Source organism: Ambystoma mexicanum, chromosome 3p (genome assembly GCF_040938575.1).
Source record: "Ambystoma mexicanum isolate Mex_15411 chromosome 3p, UKY_AmexF1_1, whole genome shotgun sequence".
Taxonomy (NCBI): Eukaryota; Metazoa; Chordata; class Amphibia; order Caudata; family Ambystomatidae; genus Ambystoma; species Ambystoma mexicanum.
The window spans coordinates 338,548,667-338,570,867 of record NC_090925.1 but is presented as its reverse complement, the minus strand read 5'-3'; the positions used below and the strand labels follow the sequence as shown (position 1 = coordinate 338,570,867).

General features: G+C 42.7%; 1 protein-coding gene across 1 annotated transcript in view; it reads left to right on the top strand.

The window, feature by feature from the left end:
- The window catches only part of PSMF1 (proteasome inhibitor subunit 1), a 106,470-nt gene extending 90,506 nt beyond the window's left edge, over window positions 1–15,964 (top strand). The window contains exons 5-7 of the mRNA XM_069650933.1: window positions 659–712; window positions 2,477–2,635; window positions 13,817–15,964. Of these exons, the coding sequence (XP_069507034.1) occupies window positions 659–712; window positions 2,477–2,635; window positions 13,817–13,868 (265 nt within the window). The 3' untranslated portion in view covers window positions 13,869–15,964. The remainder of the gene's footprint in view (window positions 1–658; window positions 713–2,476; window positions 2,636–13,816) is intronic.
- The last annotated feature ends 6,237 nt before the right edge of the window (window positions 15,965–22,201 follow it).

The window sequence follows — 22,201 nt, the reverse complement described above, 5'->3', positions numbered from 1 at the left end:
TAAATCATACTGCTTTAGCAATCTTCACACTCTCACTTCCACTAACACGATTCCATCCTCCTTTTTTTTTTTTTTAAATGTTTCTCTGTACAATCCTTTTATTATGTGGGCCTTGTTACGAGTTTGGCAGTATTCAGGCGGTAAACATGCCAGTATACCACCAAACAGAATTACCATTATCGCCTCTTGTTCCTGTGGATTTATCACTGGATTACAAGTGGTGGTAGGCGCTGTTAGTCCCCATTTCTTGAGTCCATAGAACTCCATTGGGGATTTATGGCGGAATTACCACAAACGAAATTACTGGTAAATCTGTCGATCTTTGGAAGAAAAGTGGAAGATTTACCTCCAGCATCAAGCTGGAGGTAAATCCTCCACTTTTCCTTCAAAAATCGGTTGTAATTCACCCATATTTGTGATTAGACGTGGCGGGCGGTAATGGAATTACTGCCACTTTTTCCTGCACAACCAAACTTGTAATGAGGCCCCATGTCTTTTCGCTCATTTGCTCTTACTCTGCTTCCTCATTGCACTCACCTTATGTGATTCGTTTTTTGTGTCCCCTCTCTTTCTAATACTGAGATCAGTTGTCATTGAGCCTCGATATTAGTGGCCGTCGTGCCTCACTCTATTTTTCTATGTCTTGTTTGCCTTCCAGGATCAACCCATTAAACCCGTTTGCAGCTGGTGGAGCTGACCTGGACCCCATTTCGTGAGTGTGTTCACCTTGCAGTGCAAGTCCGAGTTTCTCTTCTTGCACATTTCTATTGCGTGTACAGAGTTCTACCAGGGAGAGGGTAGGTGCAATGTGGGCTGTATAGTAGGGAAAGAACCAGATAAGTAATTTGACGACAGACTGGTAGTACAGCGCTACCTTTACTGTAAAATGGTATGTGTTGTGGCTCTTAAGTTGGCTGAAACGAGCATTGAATATCATTTTTGTTTGAAAGGTTACTTATTACAACCAGGAACTTCACTTTTAATCCCACAATAGAGCCCCAGCACTTATGGGGTGTGAGCTTTTTGGAGGGGAGACCTAAAAATATTGCCTTGGTCACATGCAGGAAAATATCTTGCCATGGTCATGCAGTTATTCGAAAAACGAGTCTAGTCCATAACTAAGACTAAACTCTGGATGAAATAATATAAATTCTGGATGAAAAATAATAGTAATAATGTAGGTCTCGGAGCACTGAAATAATGGAAGACCTTCTTATCCTACAGAGTGGTACTCAATTTATCAACCTTGTAAGGATGAAAGACTGAGCTGACCCTGCTGGAATTCGAACCTTCCACAGCAGGCTGCATACATATATCAGGGGAGAGTGCTTAGCTCACTGTGCTATCTGACTGGTTGAATTTCCAGTGGTGCAGACAAGCTTAAACACAGCATGCTTTGGTAACCATCCAGGAGTATACTGATTTCAACATGAGGGAACCTTGAGTTTGGACCAATGGGGGTGGGAGCAGAAGTTACTTGTTTCACTGGAAAGATATGCTGTTACATATACTTGACATAATCCACAATCCTCTTTCCTAAACCATTACTGCACACATTTAGCCTTCCCTCCACCCACATACAATGACCAACTCCATTACATGCTCTTACCTTGGATACGCCACGGCCCCTTCCATTGTCCCCTCATTCACATTATCAGAGTGTGTCCACGCACACCCACGCACTTGCCCAGCTCTCCCTACACACAAGTTTGCTCACATTTAGGCCTTCTGTCTAGTAGATGTTGTTGGAGCAACGGAAATGATCAGCGAGCCTGACCAGAACAAGTTGAGCAGGTGATAGAAAGCAGACTCAGGAAACCACTGAAGAAGCAGAGAAATGTGCAAAAGCGAGCACGCCAAATTTGCCTATGCCAGGAATTCTGGAGCAGAGTATCCACCGGACCAGGATAGAAATAGCAGATGTTCAAAACAAACCAGTGCTCTAGAGCTGAAAGCAAATAGGTTTGAAGGAGACAAGGGTGAGTGGGGCGGAGAATGGTTCCCCAGTCCCTTTTTACCCTATACAGGCACCAGGCTTTCTAGTTGCCTCCTGTCGATCCACACTGGACGAATGTGTTGCGGAGAGCACCATGCTGCAGCTATCCTAGGTATAAGGCTCCTGCTCTAGAGAAGCCGAATGGCCACAACACACCACCAGAAGACACCATTACTGTAAGACTACAACAGTAAGGCAATGGTGAGGAGTCATGGAGCAGGACGCTGGAGTGAGTCAGCTGGGCTCCCAATAACGTAACATCTCCCAGTAGACCATGCCATACCCCAGCACATTCCCTGCATTCCCTTCCCCCATCTGCACACATGCACTCCTTTCCACTTCCTCCTGGCACATTCAACCCGTTTGCCACATCCTCCTAATATTCTCCCATAGCCTCCGCTTCATATGCCAAAATACTTGTTTATACATTTTCACACTCCTGTTTTCACAAGTCTTGCTTTTCATTTTGTCATCTTTCAGAGGTCGTAGTGGTGGAATGATTGTAGATCCTTTAAGATCTGGATTCCCACGTTCAGGATTTGATCCCTCCTCTGGGATCCCAGGCCGTCTGCCCCCAGGATCTGTGCCACCAGGAGCCCGCTTCGACCCTTTTGGACCACCAGGTTCCAGGGGTGCTGGGTGAGTATTTGTTGAAATCTGTTTATCATCTCACTGTAGACAAGAGCTTTAAACTACCTATGTTTGAGCGGTTTTAAGTGTATTGCCTTCCTTTGGACATGGTGCTGCATGAGCATTGTGCACCCTCGGGTAAGGGTTTTGCTAAAGAGGTGGCAGTGAACAATTAATGGAGAGAAGGGTGTTCCCAAGAGGGAGTTGTCCGTTCATTATAAGGTGTATGAGAGCTACATGTTCCTTGATGACTGCTTGTGCTAAAATTCAAAGGGTTTCCATCTCCTAAAGGTTGGTAATCTGAATTTGCTGGTAGGTGAGTGTATGTATCGTGTGCCAAAGTGGAATTGGGAGCTCAATGGGAGCTCAATTTATTAGATGGTGTGTAAGTAGTGTGTTCTGCAGTTGAGCAGAATTTGTCACAGAGATTGATTGCTATGTGTCAAGCGTTCCACTTCGAATCCTTGATGGAGGTTGTAGCGGAACTGAGCACTGCAATTACTTCTTCCAATTGCAAAGGCACCAGGTTTGGATTGCTTAACAGCTGGATTTTTCAGGGGATGTCTTGTTCGCTTGCTCCTAAATTGCTGACAGTATGGGAGTATGTTTGGGATGTTGGCTGTTTATCCCCTTCTATGAGCGAGGGCATACTAGCGTGCTTGTTAAAACCAGGCAAGGAACCCAAGCCGTGTGGCTTCTATAAACCCTTCTCTCTAATAAATACTGATGTAAAAACATGTCTGCAGTTTTAATTATTAGACAAACACCTTCTTTTATGCAGGGTTTATCCCTTGGAGATGACACCCCTTAATCTTCAACACTATTTCTGCCCTGTTATAGATTAACACTTAAGTGTTTAACCCGTCTTGGCAGTCCCTTCTTGGCAGTGTTAGACGCTTAAAATGCATTTGATTCTGTGTCCTGGCAAAATCTTTTTAAGGTCATGGGTAAAGTGGGGTTTGGAAGACTTGCTGGATATCAAACCATTCAATACGGTCTCCTTCAACTGCTCTTTCTGAGGCTTTCTTATTGGAGTGTGGAACATGGCAGATTGCCCCCCCACTCTTTGCAATACCAGTGGAGCCAATGGTGAAATTAATTTGATCGCATCATATGCACCAAGGTTTGGCATTTCCGGGCGTCGGAGCGCTCAACTGCTTTATAGCGGAGACCCTGAAGTCAATATTTGTATTCGTATTTTTATTGAATTTCTAGAACGCTCGACGCTGAAGTGCTGTACAAAGCAACCAGCTGTACAAGGTGCATGAGAAACAGTTAAAAGAAAAAGCGATACAGAACGAAGTTAACAAGCAGGAGATCAAAAGGAGATTATGGAAGAAGGATAAAAAGGAACAAGGCCATAAAGACACTTAAAGATGGCACAGAGAAAATTAAAAAGCAAACGATTTTCAAAAAAAAGCCATTGCAGGGAATCTAAGCAGAAGTGATATAATCGCAAGGTGCAAGGGTCCAAAGAACCTGGATTGAAGACTGATAAATAGAACGAAGAAGGGCAAGATGAGATGCAGGAAGACAAAGAAGAAGAGGAGAGCAGTAAAATAAATGAGGGAAACCTAGCGAGGAAATGAGAAGCTTAGTAGAAGAAAAGTGAGAAACAGACTAGCTTTTTAAATATTAAAAAGTTGATAGCGACAGGAGCATGAGATAGACGAGATATGAGTTAGAAAGATGATGAAGATAATAAAGAATGACACCAAGATTACGGGCAGAAGAAGAAATAAGGAGAACAAGATGGAACAGAAAGGAAAGGGGGAGGAAGAGGGAGGGATAGTGAAAGTAGGAAAAACCTTCCGTTTTTGAGGGATTACTGTGAAGATAATGGGAAGGCATGCAGGCCTGGATAGCAGAAGACAAGCGGACGAGAATCAGTGAAGGAAAGAAAACATACAGATTTGTGAATCAGCATAAAGGTGATGAGAGAAACCAAAAGAGAAATAATGGAACCAAGAAGAAAGGTATAGAGAGAAAAGAAAAGCAGCGGTCTGGGCCTTGCGGAACACCATGTAGAAGAGGAAAAGTGGGAGAATAATGACCAGCTCTAGGAAACTGAGAACGTACGCCTTGTGAGGCAGGAGTGGAACCAATTCAACAATGTCTCGAAAAAAACGAGATTTGAAAGAGATGAGAAGAATAGTGATCTACTGTATCAAAAACACTCGAAAGGTCAAGGAAAGCAAGCCAAAAAGACAGATTAGAGTGGTGAGAAGAAAGAAGTGAGTTAGTAACAGTGCTGTTTCACTATTGTCATGCTCAGCTATTAGGTTTGGTGAATTCTCAGGTTTGGTAGTGAAGTGGTCAAAATGCACTTTTCTTTTTTAAATGGGCCCTTTAAGGCATTATTTATTTATGGGTAAGGGTAAAAGCACAGATCAGTGAGTTGTGACCTTTACTGGCATGATCTTAAATTATAAAATGTTGGGAAAATTATCTTTATAAAAAGCTTTTCCTGAGATGTTTGCTGTGATTATTCCTAAATCACTTTGCTACTTTCAGAACATTACGGTGTGTCCGGGAGGCAATTCTTGGACAAACTGCGTACTTCTAGAGTAGCAAAGGGTTGTACACAACATTGTAGAGTCTGGATGATGTTGAATAACCCTATTTAATGGACAGCGATGTTGGTGCTGAACATGGATTTATTTTTGGGAGCTCAAACTCTATTCTTGGAAGTTTGCTTTTCCTTCACCAGTTCCATTCTGCAAGTTGATATTGAAAGGGGCATTTTGGCTCACGGTAACGGCATAGTCTGAGCTGTTACCAGCTTCTCAAAGTATCCAAACCTTATGCAAGTGAGGCTGACCTTTGGTACAGATGTACATCCAACATGCAATGCACATTTAAAGTGAGGTTAAAATGGTGTGGACATTGGTAAAATACATGCACCTGTCATGTTCCCTCACGCCTCAACGCTTGTATATGCTCTTTTGAGGCACTAGCAGATTTTCTGGCCAGCTACAGGACCAGTAGAACTACAGGTTTTTCCTGGAAACCGTGCTTACCCTTTCTCATTCCTTCTAGTCTATTCTCATTGCCTTCAAGCATTCTCCCACTCCTTGTTAATTGATAGTGCCTCTCCTTGACCTGTTGTGCCATATCTCGGTTGTCTCCCCCCTATGACTGGATCTCCTGTATAATGAACTAGGGTTCTCCCATGGACTACCTGCTACTAGTATTGTTGTTACTTGCTTCTTGGTGCTTCCCTAGTGTATTGGCTGGGATGTGCATCTACTGCGCTTTCTGGGAGTCCTAGCCCCTTCTTCCGCCTGGATCTGCAGCTCTGGGCCTTGGCCTTTGTTGGCCATTCCCTTCAGTGGCGTTTATTGTGGATTAGATTTGAGCTGCCTAAGATTCTGTGACTTGTTCTGGCGTAACCCCTTTGTGTCTCCTGGTGTCGCTGTGTCGGGCTCTTCCATAATTTTGTTTTTGTCGCACCTCGTGCAGGTTCTATGAACTCTGGATATAAGGCAGGATTGGTCGCAAGTAGGTTTCCTGCATCCAGTGCCTATACCCTATGTAGGTGTGGTTTTGCCGTGATATACGTTATTCTGGGAGTGTCTTCACCATACTCCCTGTTCAGGTTATCTTTTTTTCAGCCAGGAGGTTTATACCGACAGCCAGCTGCTTCCACAACTCTATTCATTTTTCTAGTCAATACGTTACTTCTGCTGGCTGATAGTTGCATGGGGAGGCATTAGAGGCAATCCTTACAGACCATAGCAGCTAATGGCCCACATACTCTAGACATCGGGTACTACCTCAGATCCTGGTCTTTTGTACTCATTTATATAGCGATGAACAGAATTATTCATAAAACGGTACAGAATTGGATGTAAAATGACATGTCGACACAATATTTAGAACTAAGCAGGTGGTCTTTAAAACCAGAGCAGAACAAGGGATAGGAAGACAAACAGCAGGGGAGAGCGGGAGTGCGTTCCAATGTAAAGGGGCCAAGAGAGGGAGGGAGTGAGTGGAAACTGTGAACAAAGTGGGCAAAGTACATTTCAGAGGACTAGAGACCGAGAAGGAAGAGTGAGGTGGGGAAAATAATGAAATTGGGGAATAAAGATATGGGGGAGGCGAGGTTGTCGAGGGACTTAAAGATTATGCAAAGAAAGTTCAGATTGGTGTGAAAAGGCAACTAACAGGACGAAATAGCAGAGGAAATGGAATAACTAGGGGAGGGACAAAACATAAATAGCTGAATTATAGATACATTTTAAGGAACTTAAATGAGACGAAAAAGAAGGGAGGAGCAGTAAAAGTGCATGAAAACAAATAAGGTGATTAGTCGCATGGAAGGTGAGAAGGTTGTGCTTTCCGAATGTTAAAAAGATGAAACCTGCAGGAACGTGTGGTGGGGTGGGAAGGAAAGGGAGGAGTCGAAGTGAACACCAAGGTTACAGGTAAAATGGAGGAAAGGACACTGAAGCAGAAGGCAAAGGGGAGGAATGGAAGGTTTGCCAGGCCAGGAAACGGAGTGTGATGAGATAAGCAGGACAAACTAATTTAGGACCCAACCAGAGAACCCAAAGGAGCAAAGGGAGGAGAGAAGAAGAGAATGGTCCACAGTCGAAAGCATCTGACTCTAGGGTCCCGTTTTGCCTTCCGTAGGAGCTGCTGAACCCCACAGTCCCTCACCAGCTGCTCTGCGCCTCACTTTCAATTTATAGTGGGGATCGGACAGCGGGGGGGAAGGGGAATTGGACAAAACAAAAAACGACACAGGAGCCCTTCTTGTTGCTGGTTGAACCATGCATGAGGATTAAGAGGTTAATGCACATTTACGCACAAAGAAACACTTCTAAATAGACCTTAGTTCAGATTATACCTATGGCTCCTCCTCTACTAGCCTGGAGGAAGGATAGTGCTGTGCCAGTTCAGCCTCATCAGGAATTTCATATTACCACAGTCTTTCTCCAAATACTCCTTTTTTAAAATGTTTTAACAATTCAATATTCGCAGAATTACTGACAACTCTAGACTTCGAATTTGATTCCTGTAAGAGAAAATGTGCTGCTTATTGAAATCTTTTAATCTTAGAATTCTTAGCCTGCTCAGCCGGTTTCCAGTGACATCCTCCATGGCTAGTTATTTCGTCTCAATATTACGGCCCAAAAATGGATTAGTCTTCAAACTCTTCTACTACTCCCCTCTTCCTATGGTGTGCACCCTAAACTAAGTTTCCCAGAATTCACAGTAAGGTGGCCGCCATCTTAGGCAGTGCGTGTGTGGATCCTCAACTATTTACATGCAAGTGATCGGCACGTTACTTACTTCTGCCGTGCTTCCAAGTCTTTCACCACTTGCAAGTCTTTCACTGCTTCTTACATAAATTCTGTGCGTTTCCCACATAGTTATTTCTTTAGAAAGTTACGTTACATTGAGCAAGCGTAGGAGCAAGAAAGGAATTACAGCTGACGCGATAACTACGGCCGCATTCAGAAAATGGAGCTGCATGCTGTCACGAAGCTCTGAATGCCCAATTGAATGTGCGTAAAGGTTTGCTGCTCCTATAGGTAACTGAATCAACAACCGCTCTCAAAAAAGAGTTTAAATATTTTGGTTTCACAGTTAATTGGTGCAGTTACTAGCAGATGGGTTGGGGAAACGCTGCCTTTTCCTGAAGCGCTGCTCGCTTCTACAAGTTTATGAGCACCTTCAACCAAACAATAACATTACGTGAATAGTTCTGTTTTAAACCGGTATTTTCCTGAACAGTTTCCAAAGGGATCAGTCTTCTATCAACATGAGACTTTCAAACCGATTCACAGTTTCAAGCTTTTAAGTCTCTGCTTTCCCTGACCAGTTCACAAGGCAAAGTCTTGACAGATTCATTAAACGTGCAGTAGCTCGCAAAAATCTGCGCTCCCACCAGTAATTAGTGACTGCAGATCTCATCAGGCTTGCAGAGTCTTCTGGCTTCCAATTGTTCAAAATGGGTAGGCCTAAGAGGAACTAACAAGAAACTGTCGAATCTAAGAGTAACTATGACGGGGAGTTTAGAATGATCAGCCTGGACAATCGCCCCTCAACATTCCAAATTAGATCTCAGCTTGGGAAGTCCTCCATCTTGGCCTGGGTCAGACCCCAATCCACTTTTTTGCATAGACAACTCTGCAGATCGCCGAGAACAAGCATTAATAGAAAACAAGTGTCAGTTTGACATTGCACACAAGACCACTACCCACATATTGATATGCTCTGCAAACTCTGCCCATCCTAACTCTTAGCCTAACCCATCCCAATATCTTCTCGATCTATGCTCTCTAGTTCTCAGCCAGGTGACAATACTCTTACCCGGTCATCCAATCTCAGCTACCCTCAAACTACTAAAATTTCGACCGTGATTGAGCTCGGTAAACTAAACGCAAGGTCCCTTTGCAATAAGACTTCTGCTGTTCTGGACTTATTTCTCTGCTCGCATCTCCACTTCCTTTGTCTCTGGAAACATGGATTCTCCCACATAACACAACTGTTGCTGCATCTCTTACATCTTCCCTGTCATCTTTTTCACATGTCTCCCGAGCCTCTGGACGTGGTGGCGGCATTGGCTTGTTGTTCCATCCTAAATACCTATCTGTGCCTTTTACTTTTCCTAATTATGCATCGTTTGAATAAATATATGTTTAAATCCTTCACAACTCCTCATGCTATTTATTTCTGATCATTTATCGTCTTCCTGACCCAATGGGGTCTTTTTGTGAGGGCATTGATCATCTTCTTGATATCTCTCCCACTTCAACTCCTCTTGTCTTGGGACTCTTTAATCTCCAGCTTTCCTCTGATATACTGGATCACCCTTTCTCTCTATAGTAGACTCATATTTACTTTCTCCACTTTTGACTCCTCCGACTCACTCTTCTGGCTCTACTCTTGAGCTGATCTTTGTTTCATCATTTGCTTCTGTTTTTTCCCTTCCTACTTATTTCTCAGACCATTTCTTACTCTTGGTCTCTTTTTCCTTCAGTCTCTGCCACTCCTCTCCCCTCCATGTCAACTACTTTCTTCAGACGTTATTTGCGTAATTTTAATTATACCCTATTCTATGACACTTGTACTATCTCGCTTCCTTCTCTCACTCAATTTTCTACTCTTACTGCAGACGAAGCAACCTTGATCCTTTTCTTCTTCTTCTTCTTCCTTAGTTTGTAGTCTGGACCAACTCTACCCTCTTTCTTCCTTTTTATCCTCTCGTAAACCGGCACAACCTTGGCTTTCTTCTCATCTTGCATCTATGCACGTCTCCTCCGTCGCCTAGCGAGGCGATGGCACAAAGATCACACTCTGACCATCAGTCTACATACTTTTCAAATCACACTCTGACTCCTGTCTTAAATCTACTAAGTGCACTTATTATTCTGATCTTCTTACTACCCAATCTTCTCATTCTCACTTTATTTTTCAAACTTTAACTCATCTACTTTCTCCTCCTACATCCGATCCTTCCACTATATCACCTTTAACTGCTTCAGACCTTGCTAACCTTTTCACTTCTAAAGTACATAATCTGCATTAGGATATTTTGCCATCTCTATTTAACCCCTCTTTATCTTTTCCTTCTCCCTTTATCACTGTTTCTAAGTTCACTCTTGTCTCTGACGTTGCTTTTCTTCTTGCTAGAACCCACTCTACAGCTGCTCCAACTGATCCTCTTCCTTTGTCACTCATTCCCAAAGTCTACCCACTTTTGGTTTCTTTTCTCACCTCTTTCTTCAATATTTGTCTTACGAACTCAACTTTTCCTTCCGCCTTCAAACATGCGATTATTATACCTATCAAGAAACCCACAGCTAATCCTTCTCTCGCCTCAAAATTCCGCCCCATCTCTTTTACCTTTTCTGTCTAAGCTCTTGGAACGTATTGTCTACTCAGAAATCTCATCTTTTGTTTCAGATCTATCCCTTCTTCCTCCTACTAAATCTGGGTTTCGTCCATGTCATTGTACAGAAACTGCTTTGACTTCAGTGCTTAATTCTCTTCTCACTGCTCGTTACTCGAAACACTCCTCGCTACTTATTCTTTTGATCTCTCGGGTGCTTTCGACACGGTGGACCATTCCTTGCTTCTTGATTCACTTTCTTCTCTTGGTTTTCGTAGTTCTGTCCTCTCCTGGTTCTCTTATCTATCCAACTGCACATTTTCTGTATCTTGGGGTGGTAACACTTCTCCTTTTCTTTTTGATCATGGAGTTCAAGGGTCTTTTGGTCCTTTCCTTTTCTCCATATACACCTCGTTCCTTGCCCCCGTTATTTCTTCTTTTGGAGTGTCGCATCACTTTTATGCAGACGACACCCAGCTCTTTCTTTTTTGTCTTTCACACCTGACATCCATGCCACTCTCTCTTCCTGTCTTACTGCTATCAAGTCATTGAGGACTTTGGTTTCCTGCTATTTAAAGTGAGAAAATGAGAAGTTCTTTTCTTTCCTGCTACTACTACTACTACTCCTCCTCCCCATTCTCCTCCTGCCTTCATTCTTTATCTGCCCTCTTCTCTGTTGATTTCTCGGACCGCCCGTAATCTGTCTCCATCTTGACTGTCACTTCTCCTTTAGTCATCACATTTCACTTACCTCTCGCGCTTGTCCCTCTCGCCTCTTTTAATATTTGTAAAATTCGTCCCTTTCTCACCTTTCATGCCTCTAAGCTCCTGGTCTCTTCTCTAATCTTCTCTCAACTTTTCCACTGCTCTGTCTTTTTGGCCTTCCTCGTTCACGACTAGCGCCACTCAAATCTATTAATTCTGCTATTCAGTTGCTTTGTTCATTATCCTATCATGACTCTCTCCTCTTCTCTCGACTCCCTTGTATGGCTTTCTTTTCACTCTCAGTTGAAATTCTATTTTCTTTGTCTAGTATTTAAATCTTTATATGGTCTTGCCCCTGATTATCTTGCCTCTCTTATTTCATTTTACTCCCCGTCTGTCGTCCTGGACTCTTCTACTTACTGTTCCACGTGCCCCCTGCGCACAATCTTGTTTTCGGTCTTTTCAGTTGTTGGCTCCTCTTCACTGGAACCTTCTTCCATTATCCCTCTGATCGATCACTTCACTGTTTCGCTCCTCCCTAAACTCTTATTTACTACAGAATCCTTTCTTACTCCTAGTAGTTAACTGTGAAGACAAGCGATTATACTGTTTTTAATGTACTGCTGATGTTCTTTTGTTTATATAGCGCGCTTTGGTAAAACGCGCTATATAAAGATCAATAAAATACAAATACAAAAAAATAGAATTGGCGGAAATAAAAGGATACTTGGGAATAAACCGAATGCTCTAAGTGCTACGAAAGTTAGGGGAGAAGTGACAGGATGTAAATTGGAGGGCATTGAATAAGCAAGTGAAGGTTTTTTAAGGATCTGGAGGATAGTGGCATGTTTAAATGAAGAAGGAAAGCATGGGGATAAGAGAAATATTGAAGAGAGCAGTGAGATAAGGCAGTAAGGGCTGGTAGACTTTAAGAATAAGGGAGGAAGAAATGGGGGTCTGAGGTAGCGGAGGCGGGGATGAGCTTGGGACAAAAAGGCAGTGTCTGAGTTAGAAAGAGGGAGAAATGTAGACAGTGATGGGGAGAAGGAAGGGTCAGAAGTAGTAGTAATGGCAGAGCGCAGGAGCAGGACCTTAGTGGTGAAGTAAGAGATCCAAAACCAAGAGTGGAGAAGTGAGAGCAGCAGGGTCAAGAGGAAGGAGGAGTACGAATTTGAAAAAGGCGGAGACGGTACATCTCACTGGTGACCATCCCACGGATTCCCTCCCCATTAATGCAGTCTACGTAACCATCCAATCCTGGATGGCTGCACACAGCCTTTGCCTCAACGATGAGAAAACGGAGCTCCTCATCACCGGCCCGCCTAACCAAACTGCACGAGGCTTACAAATCATTCACCATTGACGGCCACAAGATACCGGTAGACTCTTTTGTCAACTCTAGGCGTTTACCTGAATTCTTCACTCACCATGACCCGCCAGATCAACCACATCGCTGCCTCCTTGGGGAATGCAAAGGAACTCATCAACGCTAGCAAACCTTTCTTCTCCTCCAGAACCACATTGAAATTTCCAAGGCCCTAATAGGAGCCAAACTGGACTACTGCAACTCCCTATGCTGCAGTACAAAACCTGCACAAATGTCAAACAATCCAAAACAATGCTCTCTGAGCTGCACTTGACATTGGCAGACATGCCCACGTATCGGAGGCTACAAAGTCTGGCCATTGGCTCCCGGTTAAGGACAATTGCTTTCAATCACCCACAGATGCATTGCCAATGAGGCACCCCAATACCTAACTGACACAATCAAAAAATACTCTTTAACTAGACCGGTCAGATCAGCCTACAAACACTGTTTTATCATACCAAAATCCAACAGGAAACAAAGAGCGGGAGGGGCAAGTTTTCTAGCCCAGGCACCAGCTTTCTGGAACAAGCTCCCTCACAATCTCTGTCCTACCACGCCTTCAGGAAACATAGAAAAATCTTCCTCTACAACTAACTTCCCCCGCTTTTCTCCTGTACCTCCCTAATAAGATTGTTTGGCTGAGAGGAGAGCGCCATCATAAGAAGAGCAAGAGAGGCCAACAATGAGGTGTTGGCCTCAGATCCTGATTTGCACCAATGGTGCTCAACGCGACGGAGAGAGCAGAGTTGCAGGGACAGCCATGGGTGTTGGGGTTTGCGAGTAGGAGAAAAGGGGGTGGGGCGTAGGATAAAGTAAGTCAAGGGTGGAGAGTATTGTGATAGAGGCGGCAGCATCATTCACAGAGAGAGCCACAAAGTCAAGATGAGAATGAAGCGGAGGAGTGCAAGAAGAGATGAATGAGGTACGGTAGTATGTGCCAGTAGTAGAAGGGAGGACAGGGGGAAGAGGGTATTATAATATATAGCGCATGGAGTATAATGCGCCTATACATGTCTGTTTACACTGATGCAGTCTCATGGCCATGCTGATTTGTCTGTAAGTTTGCCTATTGCAATCAACAAATAAAATGTGGAAAAATTAATGGGGGGGTGTCAGATGCAAGTATGAGTGTGAGAAGCTGTGTGCACGAAGGACTTTGAGGGGTGCGGGAGGGGAAGTGCCAGTAACCTTAATTGGCTTGGGGGGCTGGGGGAATCGGGGGAGTTGAATTAATCCCATTGTGAATTTAAGTGCTCTAATCTTCTTGTTACAGCCCAGATCCTGATCACCTGCCTCCCCCAGGGTATGATGATATGTTCATGTGAAGGATTCACCTGCCAATCCTCAATGAGGAAGATTGCTTTCCCACTCCAGGATGCACATGCCAGTCCTCGATGAGGAAGCTCGCTCTTCCACAGCTTCTGGGAGCTAAAGGGAAAGGCTTTGTCTCAGTTGTGCTTCAAGAGACTGCTCTATATCCTGGTTTTGCTGAAGGGGGTGACTTATTCATGGTAATCTATATCCCCTAACATCTTATGTAGTGGCAGTTTTGAGCCTTCAATTTCTTTTGCCGGACCTGGTCTCCCTCCTTTTCAGCAGAACTCTTATCTATAATCTTCACTGCATTCCAGGGGACGTGGCAAATGAAAAGTTAGAAAGTTGTCTGAGTAGGCGGCCACGAGTACAGAAAGTGTGCATACATTAAGGTATGGGGCCCAGCAGAATGCAGTTGAAATGTGGTCTAGGTAAGTCATGAGTGCACAATGACTGCAAACTTTGTAATCAAGTGTGTGTACTTTGTGCATTGCAAGAGGTTGGTACAGGAGATTAGGAGAGTAGAGTGCCAAGTGAAAGAGGTTTATTTGGAAGGGAAGAGGTGTACGTGTACAAAGCATATCTGGAGATACTAGAACATATGCAGAGTGAGTGAGTATTAGTGCATACCCTAGGAGAAACTAGTTATTCTGAGTTAGCATAGCATACAACTAAAAGATTAGCGTGCAGAGAATGCAGTTGGATAGGTAACTGGTTATAGTGCAAAGCCTCTTTAGAAGGGTACCTGACATTGCAGAGTATTCAAGGGGTGTGATGAGGGGATCAGGAGAATGTTGGGTTTCTGAGGGGTGGTACTATGAACAGTTGGCATGCATGCTATACTAATTTTGAATGGGTGAGTAAAAGGAGAGAGCCGCAGAAGTAATGAGAATGGCATAAAGGTGCAAAATAAACAAGTTTCCAGAATGTTCTGGAGCATAAAGAATCCCATAGAAGAAAGGTGAGGGAGATGATTGAGAATGTGAGACGACAAAACCTGCTTATTTGAGACAGTAGAGTGATTAGGAGATGGTGGATTAAAGAGCGAAGGGATACTTGTGGAGTGTAATGGGAGGGATCAGGAATGCTGATTGCACTGGTTGAGTTTTGAATGGAAGTTTCTCGATGGACATTGATACGGGTATGCCGAGCCAGGCACAGGTTATAAACATTCTCCGACCAGTTTTCCAAGTTTCTTCTGCCCTATTCTATTAATTTTCCTTTTAGTTAGTGGGTATATTTTTTTTTTAGTTTTCTGCTTCATCAAAAGTGTACAATTGTCTAGATGCTCATAACACTCATCTCACTAAAAAGCAACTGCCTATGACCCTGATATGGTGACCCCAGTATTCCAACCTTCTGGGGTGACTGAAGGGGGAAACTTCCTTGAGCGCCGATTTGTAATTCTCCTACATGTATTGGAAGTTCCTCTAGACTTCAGTGTTTCTTCTATGATCTCACGCAGCCAAAGCTTCTTTTATGATCTACTCTAGAGCTAATGCAAGCTTTACTTGCTGTGCAGTCTCTCATAAAGGAATCTTCCCCCTTTTCCATGTCTACTTACTGTCCTTCTTGATCTATGGCCTGCTCCACCTGACTTTGAACTCCAGTCCTTTAGATCTGCATTGGTATCTACTCAAGGCCTCTTTCTCCTGGCATTACGGTGTCAAACAATGGAAGTTTCTCCCTAGGCTTACTTCCAGGTTCTTCTGATCTGCACTGGAAGCTCCTCGTGAACTTTGCCTCCACCCTACCAATTTGTCGATATTGAAAGCTTCTTCTGGTATCAGTCTCTTGCACTTTGAATCTTCCAAATTGATTCATATCTTTAGTCGGGGGTCTGCAATCTTTGGCTCTTCAGGTGCCTGAGAATACAACTCCAATCAGGTGCCTGAGAATACAACTCACAATCCCTCACCATACACTCATCCCTGCTGGGTGTATGGTGAGGGATTGTGAGTTGTAGTCCGAAACGTCTGGAGAACCGCAGGTTGAAGACCCCATCTCTAGATTTTGTAGATACTCATTTATAGCAACGCTTATTTGCACTTTCGAATTATTTTGTTTAAAATGTCTTTTTGTAACATTAAAGCTAAGTAAAAGAAAATATTCTGCTGTGTGATGTTTCTATGGTGGTATGTGCCACTTTCTGGGTTTGTGTGGTGTGTTATGGTTGAAGGCTAATACCGTATTGGTGGTCACGGGTGCTTTTAGGTTAATTTGTGGCACCTTATGTTCGTTATTGAGGCCTGTTGCTTTTTAATTCATCAGTATGTACTACGCCGTTCTGAGGCCAGTATTATCAGTCTGTTGACTGATCCCTCAACCTGATCTGTCGGGTCCTTTTGAGAAAATGATCTTAATGGGAAGGTGGTGGTTAAAGGCTTAATCTGCTTTAGCTGTGCTCCCACAGGACCTTTTTCCAGGGGTTTACAGAACATTTAAAAGAAGTAGGTTTAGGCTCACTTTGGAAGCACTTGCCAGTTTAGACGCACAAGAGTTATTGAAAACTGTGATGGGGCATGGCACACTATTTCAGATATCAAGTATAAATGGAGATGTAGACATCTTGCATGTAACAATAGTTCTTACATGAACAATAGTTCTTACATGGTTTGTCAATAGTTGGATTTTGAATATGTTGATTTATATTAAAATATGGACGCAACAAAGTATTTTCTTCGCAGACAGGTGATGCACTAGACCTTTTTATGACTATGGTTGAGCCTGTTTCCTCTCACAATTCACTGCATCCACAGAGCAGCCTCAGTCGGCATTAATAGAAACCATCCAACCATGCACAGGGCAGTAAAGGCGGATCACTTATGTATCTGGGGAGGATATCCTTACTGGAGAGTTAATGCCTCAGGTAAATAACTTTCCATTAATCGGCAAGCAGTCCTATAGATTCATAAGCTGTTGGTCTGTAACCCTGACACCAACTGCTGGGTGGTGGACAGGAGGGATGGCCCACCCAAAGATTTTTCGAAGAGGCTTGATCCACCTAGCAGTGCTCTCTAGCACAGAGTCCAAACAGCAAGTTTGCAAAATGTGTGAACTGATGGTACATCCCTCCAGATAGCAGCCATAGATGCATTTCCTCAGTGATGAAATACTTCCACTTCAAAAAAATAATATATGTATGTGAAAGGCATATAGCCTCCCTCAAAATCCCCATCCAGACTTCTAACAAGTTTACCATGCCATATTTAAGGATCCACACTGTTAATGAGGGAGGGTTGTGATTAAGAATACCGTATCTCTGTACACCAGGGTCTATATACTGAGTAGAATTAAATGAGTGATTCAGATTTGAAGGAGTTTTTGAAGTCAAACCTGTTGCAGCCTAAACGAAGAGATCAGTCTTTGACTCACTGTCTTTTAGGCTGTGGCTCGTGGTAGGAATATGTGTAGAGAGTACAATTGTGATCCTAACACGAAGATGCATTGCTCTGAAGTGCCTAATTTGGTATTGTGGACATAAGTATAGGCATTCTCAGTTTTCAGAAGTGCTATAGTGATCTGTCGGGAGCAGGGGACTCCCACATCTCCTAAAATTGACAATGTCGTTTTTTAATTCAATTGCAATTTGTCCTGGTCACATTTTGGTTGGAAAAACAGTCTTTGGTATTCTGCACTCACTTGTTATTCTGTGACACTTTTATTTCTTCTCAGTTTCTTGACTTGGCACACACTTGTTGTAATGTCCATCTGAATTGGGTTTATGTTTGAGCATCAGTAAAAAGACTTGCAATGCAAGGTTATTGGTTCTCCACTTCAGAATGCTTGTGTTGGGCACAAGGACTGAGACCTCTGCATCACCAATGCTCCTGTGGTGCCCAATAATGACAATTTCCAAAAGGACCAGAAGCTCTACAGCAAACCCCTTGAATCAGTTGTTTTTTTTAATGCACCAAGAAAAGATGACCACTCCTAAAATAGAATGATCATGTCTGCCAGCATACCCTAAATTTGTTCTATTGATTTTTTAGATATTCCTGCAGAGGTATCATGAGCTGGTAAGCATTTGGAATGAGTTGGATGGATTGCATAATCTGTCATAGAAGTAACTATCTTCCTCTGAAAGGACAGAGTTGGTCTTGAAATTATATTTTGTTGCCCTCATCTAACATGTTATTGCTTGAAACTGGATTGGACTTCACCCAGCCTGTAAGAACCCACACTGTGCAATAAATACACTGTTGTCTTGCTCCTGTCGATTCTGTAGCCAATGCTCTTTTTGATTGCCAGTAGCTCAGACAAAAGTGGATTGGAAAAGCCTGTGTCTTTCAGCTCCAGCACAACAACTCCAAGACATTTTGTAAAGGGCCTCTAAGCTGACCTGAGGACACATTTGCAATACAAAAAGTATTCCCATTGGAAATATATTCGGAAAGAAATCTATCTGCCTACAGAAAGTGATCCTCAATAGATAAATGAAACAATCAGCACATATTTTTGGGAAAAAGGTAAAGTAGAATACAATATCAGTGTTTAGGCACATAGTGGTAAAGACATTGAACAAATTTAATGATTATCCGTGCAGTGATAAAGATATTTGCATAAAGAATTTGTGAACGCCAGAATACTATTCCATTATAGGACTATTAATCCATTCACTCTAATGATGGCAGGAACACTGGTGGAATAACAAATAAAGTCCCACGCTTTGCTCACCTATCCTTAATCGCTACCAAATGTAAAATTGGTCTTTGCACATGGTGGAAAGAAAATCAAAACTGGGATGGATTAATTGAAGCTTCTTCCCAGAACAGCAGGGACGTCATTTGGGGGTTGGTAGGGATTGCAGCCACGGCCCCTGTGGTCTCCCTTCTAATCCTGTTTTTTTTTTTATTTTCTTAACTGAAATTCGTGGACACTGGCGTAGTGGGGGCCACTGCAGCCCACCACACCACGTGTGGGGGCAGGGGTGTCCCTCACCAATCAGCGTGAAGGCTAAGGTTGGAGCTGACTGTGACATATGGTACGTGTTGCATGCCACATACAGCTCCAATTCCCTTCTCCTCCGGCTTCCTGGTGTCACCTATGGTTCCTGTTTGTGAGCAGCACGGAGGAGCCGAGTGTGGCCTGGAGTGGCGGACAGAAGCGGGTAAGAAGGTGTGCGTGCGTGCGTGCGTGTGTGTGTGTGTGTGTGTGTGTGTGTGTGTGTGTGTGTGTGTGTGTGTGTCCCCCTATGTGGAAAATGCAGTGAGAGTGGATGGAACAGAAGGTGTACGAGTGAGTGACTGCTGGGTGAAGGAGTATGAATGTGAAGTATTTCACTGTTGTGGATGGGTATGTGTCTGTGGAGAATGCAGTGTGATTGGACGCGAGAGAAGGTGGATGGGTCAGTGAGTGGTGGGTGAATGGGAATACATTTGATAATGTGATGGTGTGTGTATTGAATGTTCTGGGCGAGTGGGTGCGTTCCTGGTGGAGAATGCAGTGGACGTGAGAGGTTTATTGGTGAGTGAATGGTCGGGTGCATATATATATATGAGTGCCACTGAAGGTGTATACTGGTGGGAGAATGGGTGTGAATGTTCTGAGTGGGTGGGTGCATGCCTGTGTGGTGAATGAATGTGAGAGGAGATGTGGTGTTCGGTCCGTCTGACCCTGAGGATCACTAGTGCAATTTTGACACATCCTTTATTGACTGCATGTTTTACTTCTATTTTCGGGCAAAGACAAGTTCGTGTGTGTCATTACCTGGCTAAACTGGCATTTTTGTACAGCCAGTATAGCCATTGCTTACTGTGGCATGGCATTTATTACTTGGCATCTTTGATAAAGCAAGAATGATGAGTAGTATTAAGGAGGGTAAGTTTTCTTATGGGTCTAGACTGGCATACATTGGAACCAGTTAGGACATGTTTCCTTCTTGTGACATGTAGCAAAGATAAGTGGGCACCACTGTGTGAGTATTAGAGTCGAAAAATGAAGATAAATTGACGCTCAAATAGATGCTTACAGGAGCTGGCTGCAATAAGTCTGGAGACACCCTGACTCTTGAACCAAAAAACCAAAAAAGACTAGATAAAAAAATCTAGTCCAACAGCCGCTCTCTGTACAAACCCCAAATGGGTGATATAGTTTAAACATGGATTCCAACAATGGAGATGTAAGTTCTTTTCTTCTTATGTATGAGTTCAATAGAAAAACACTGAATTCAAAGTAGTAGTGACGGTAATATGTTTATCAAAAACATGGATTCAAATAAAGGAGGAAAATCACTAATAATGTCTTAGTGAGGATTCAGCTGTCACATCTCATATTTTAAATAGACTTCTTTTACCAATGCATTTCGGAGCTTATAGCTCCTTCATCAGGGTAAGTCTAATCTAATTACATAGAATACAAATATATAACACAACATGTGAGAAATAACACAATATATAAAAAGACAAGGTAAAAATTGAAAATCACATACCAAAGACACGATGTGGGTTCAGGATGGAATATGTAATGAAAAAATGAAAAAAATAAAGAATAAATAACTGAAAGTAGCATGGATAATATGACCAGGTAAACGAAGGGAAAATGATGTAAAAGGACTCACGAGACGTGTTTGGCCTCGTAGAGACGAGAATCCACAGTCAAAGAGCAGATGTGTGGTCTGCTGTCAGTAACAGCAGCGTACAGAGTACAGACGGATCGATAAAGCTATCGGAAACAAAAGTGTGCATTAAGAGGAGTTTCGGGAGCGTAGTGGCGCTATAGTTACAAAGGAACATCTACAATGGTTACCTGGAGGATAATCGGGGTCTGTATCGGCTAGGAAAACGCCGTTCTGCATCGCTGTAAGCAAGCATTGCTAATGGTAACGCTGCTATAAATACCCACGTGACAGCATCGCATCGGGCGAGCAGCGTGATGCGGCACGTACATATAAGCGAGACTGCATTAGAGATATATGGGCATGTATGGAACTATAAATATAATTGTCAACACTCAGGTAAATGAAAGAAGGAAAGTGGATAAAAGAAAAATAAATGTGCAACAATATCATAGACATAGAAAAAATACTATCAAAAAATACTATAAAAATATACAACAGAGATAGTAGTAGAAGAAAAACATACAACCACACAGGCTCCAAAGATGGCAGCCCATGGAAAAATAAGAGAAAGTAAAAATGCATCTCAGCCGTAGTGGGTGGCACCAGAGGTGTCACCTTGGGTCCCAGACCCTTGTCTTTTTATATATTGTGTTATTTCTCACATGTTGTGTTATATATTTGTATTCTATGTAATTGGATTAGACTTACCCTGATGAAGGAGCTATAAGCTCCGAAATGCATTGGTAAAAGAAGTCTATTTAAAATATGAGATGTGACCGCTGAATCCTCACTAAGACATTATTAGTGATTTTCCTCCTTTATTTGAATCCATGTTTTTGATAAACATATTACCGTCACTACTACTTTGAATTCAGTGTTTTTCTATTGAACTCATACATAAGAAGAAAAGAACTTACATCTCCATTGTTGGAATCCATGTTTAAACTATATCACCCATTTGGGGTTTGTACAGAGAGCGGCTGTTGGACTACATTTTTTTATCTAGTCTTTTTTGTTTTTTTTCCTTCTTGTGACATGTCGCTTTTAATGGCCAAACCAAAGGGTGTATTTCTTACATAGGAGCACTGGCAGAAACCGCTTTGGGCCTGGTGCCAGTAATGATACTATAAATAAAATCTGAAGAAATTTTGGTGGAGCCAGCAAGTTTTTTATACTGGCATATATTGAAGGGACCGGCATGACCATGTATTGGGAAAGTGCTTGTGCACTTTTGGTGACTTGCATCTATTGTACCTTTTTTATGAGTTGCCCTACAAAACCGAATGCAAACTGTCTGCCCATACCCACATTTTTACAGAAAGTGGGCTGTGTAATGAACCATTTTAACTCATTATTCAAAACCTGTCATTGGAGGGGGGAGAATTACACCGATTCCACCCCAAACCTGTTTTTGTTGGTGCATGCCCCCTTTCTAGGCTCAGTCGCAATCGCATACTTGTGGCAAATATTTACACCCTCCAATAAAACCACTCAAAAGCCACCAGTGGTGGCTATGTATGTGGTAGAGGCACGCCCCCCTTCTTTCTACACTAGGTGAAACATTTAAGCTTTGATTAAATGAACACATTTTTTTTTCTATTATTGAATATAGTTGACTTTAATCAACTTTTTTCAATCATTACAATTTTATCAATCATTCCATTAACAAGAGTAAAATAAAAAGGAAAAAAAAGGCGATTTTTACATATACAATTACAATTTTCGATTCTCAATTTTTACACCAACAAATCTCCATAAAAACTCATCACAAAAAATCACAAGAAT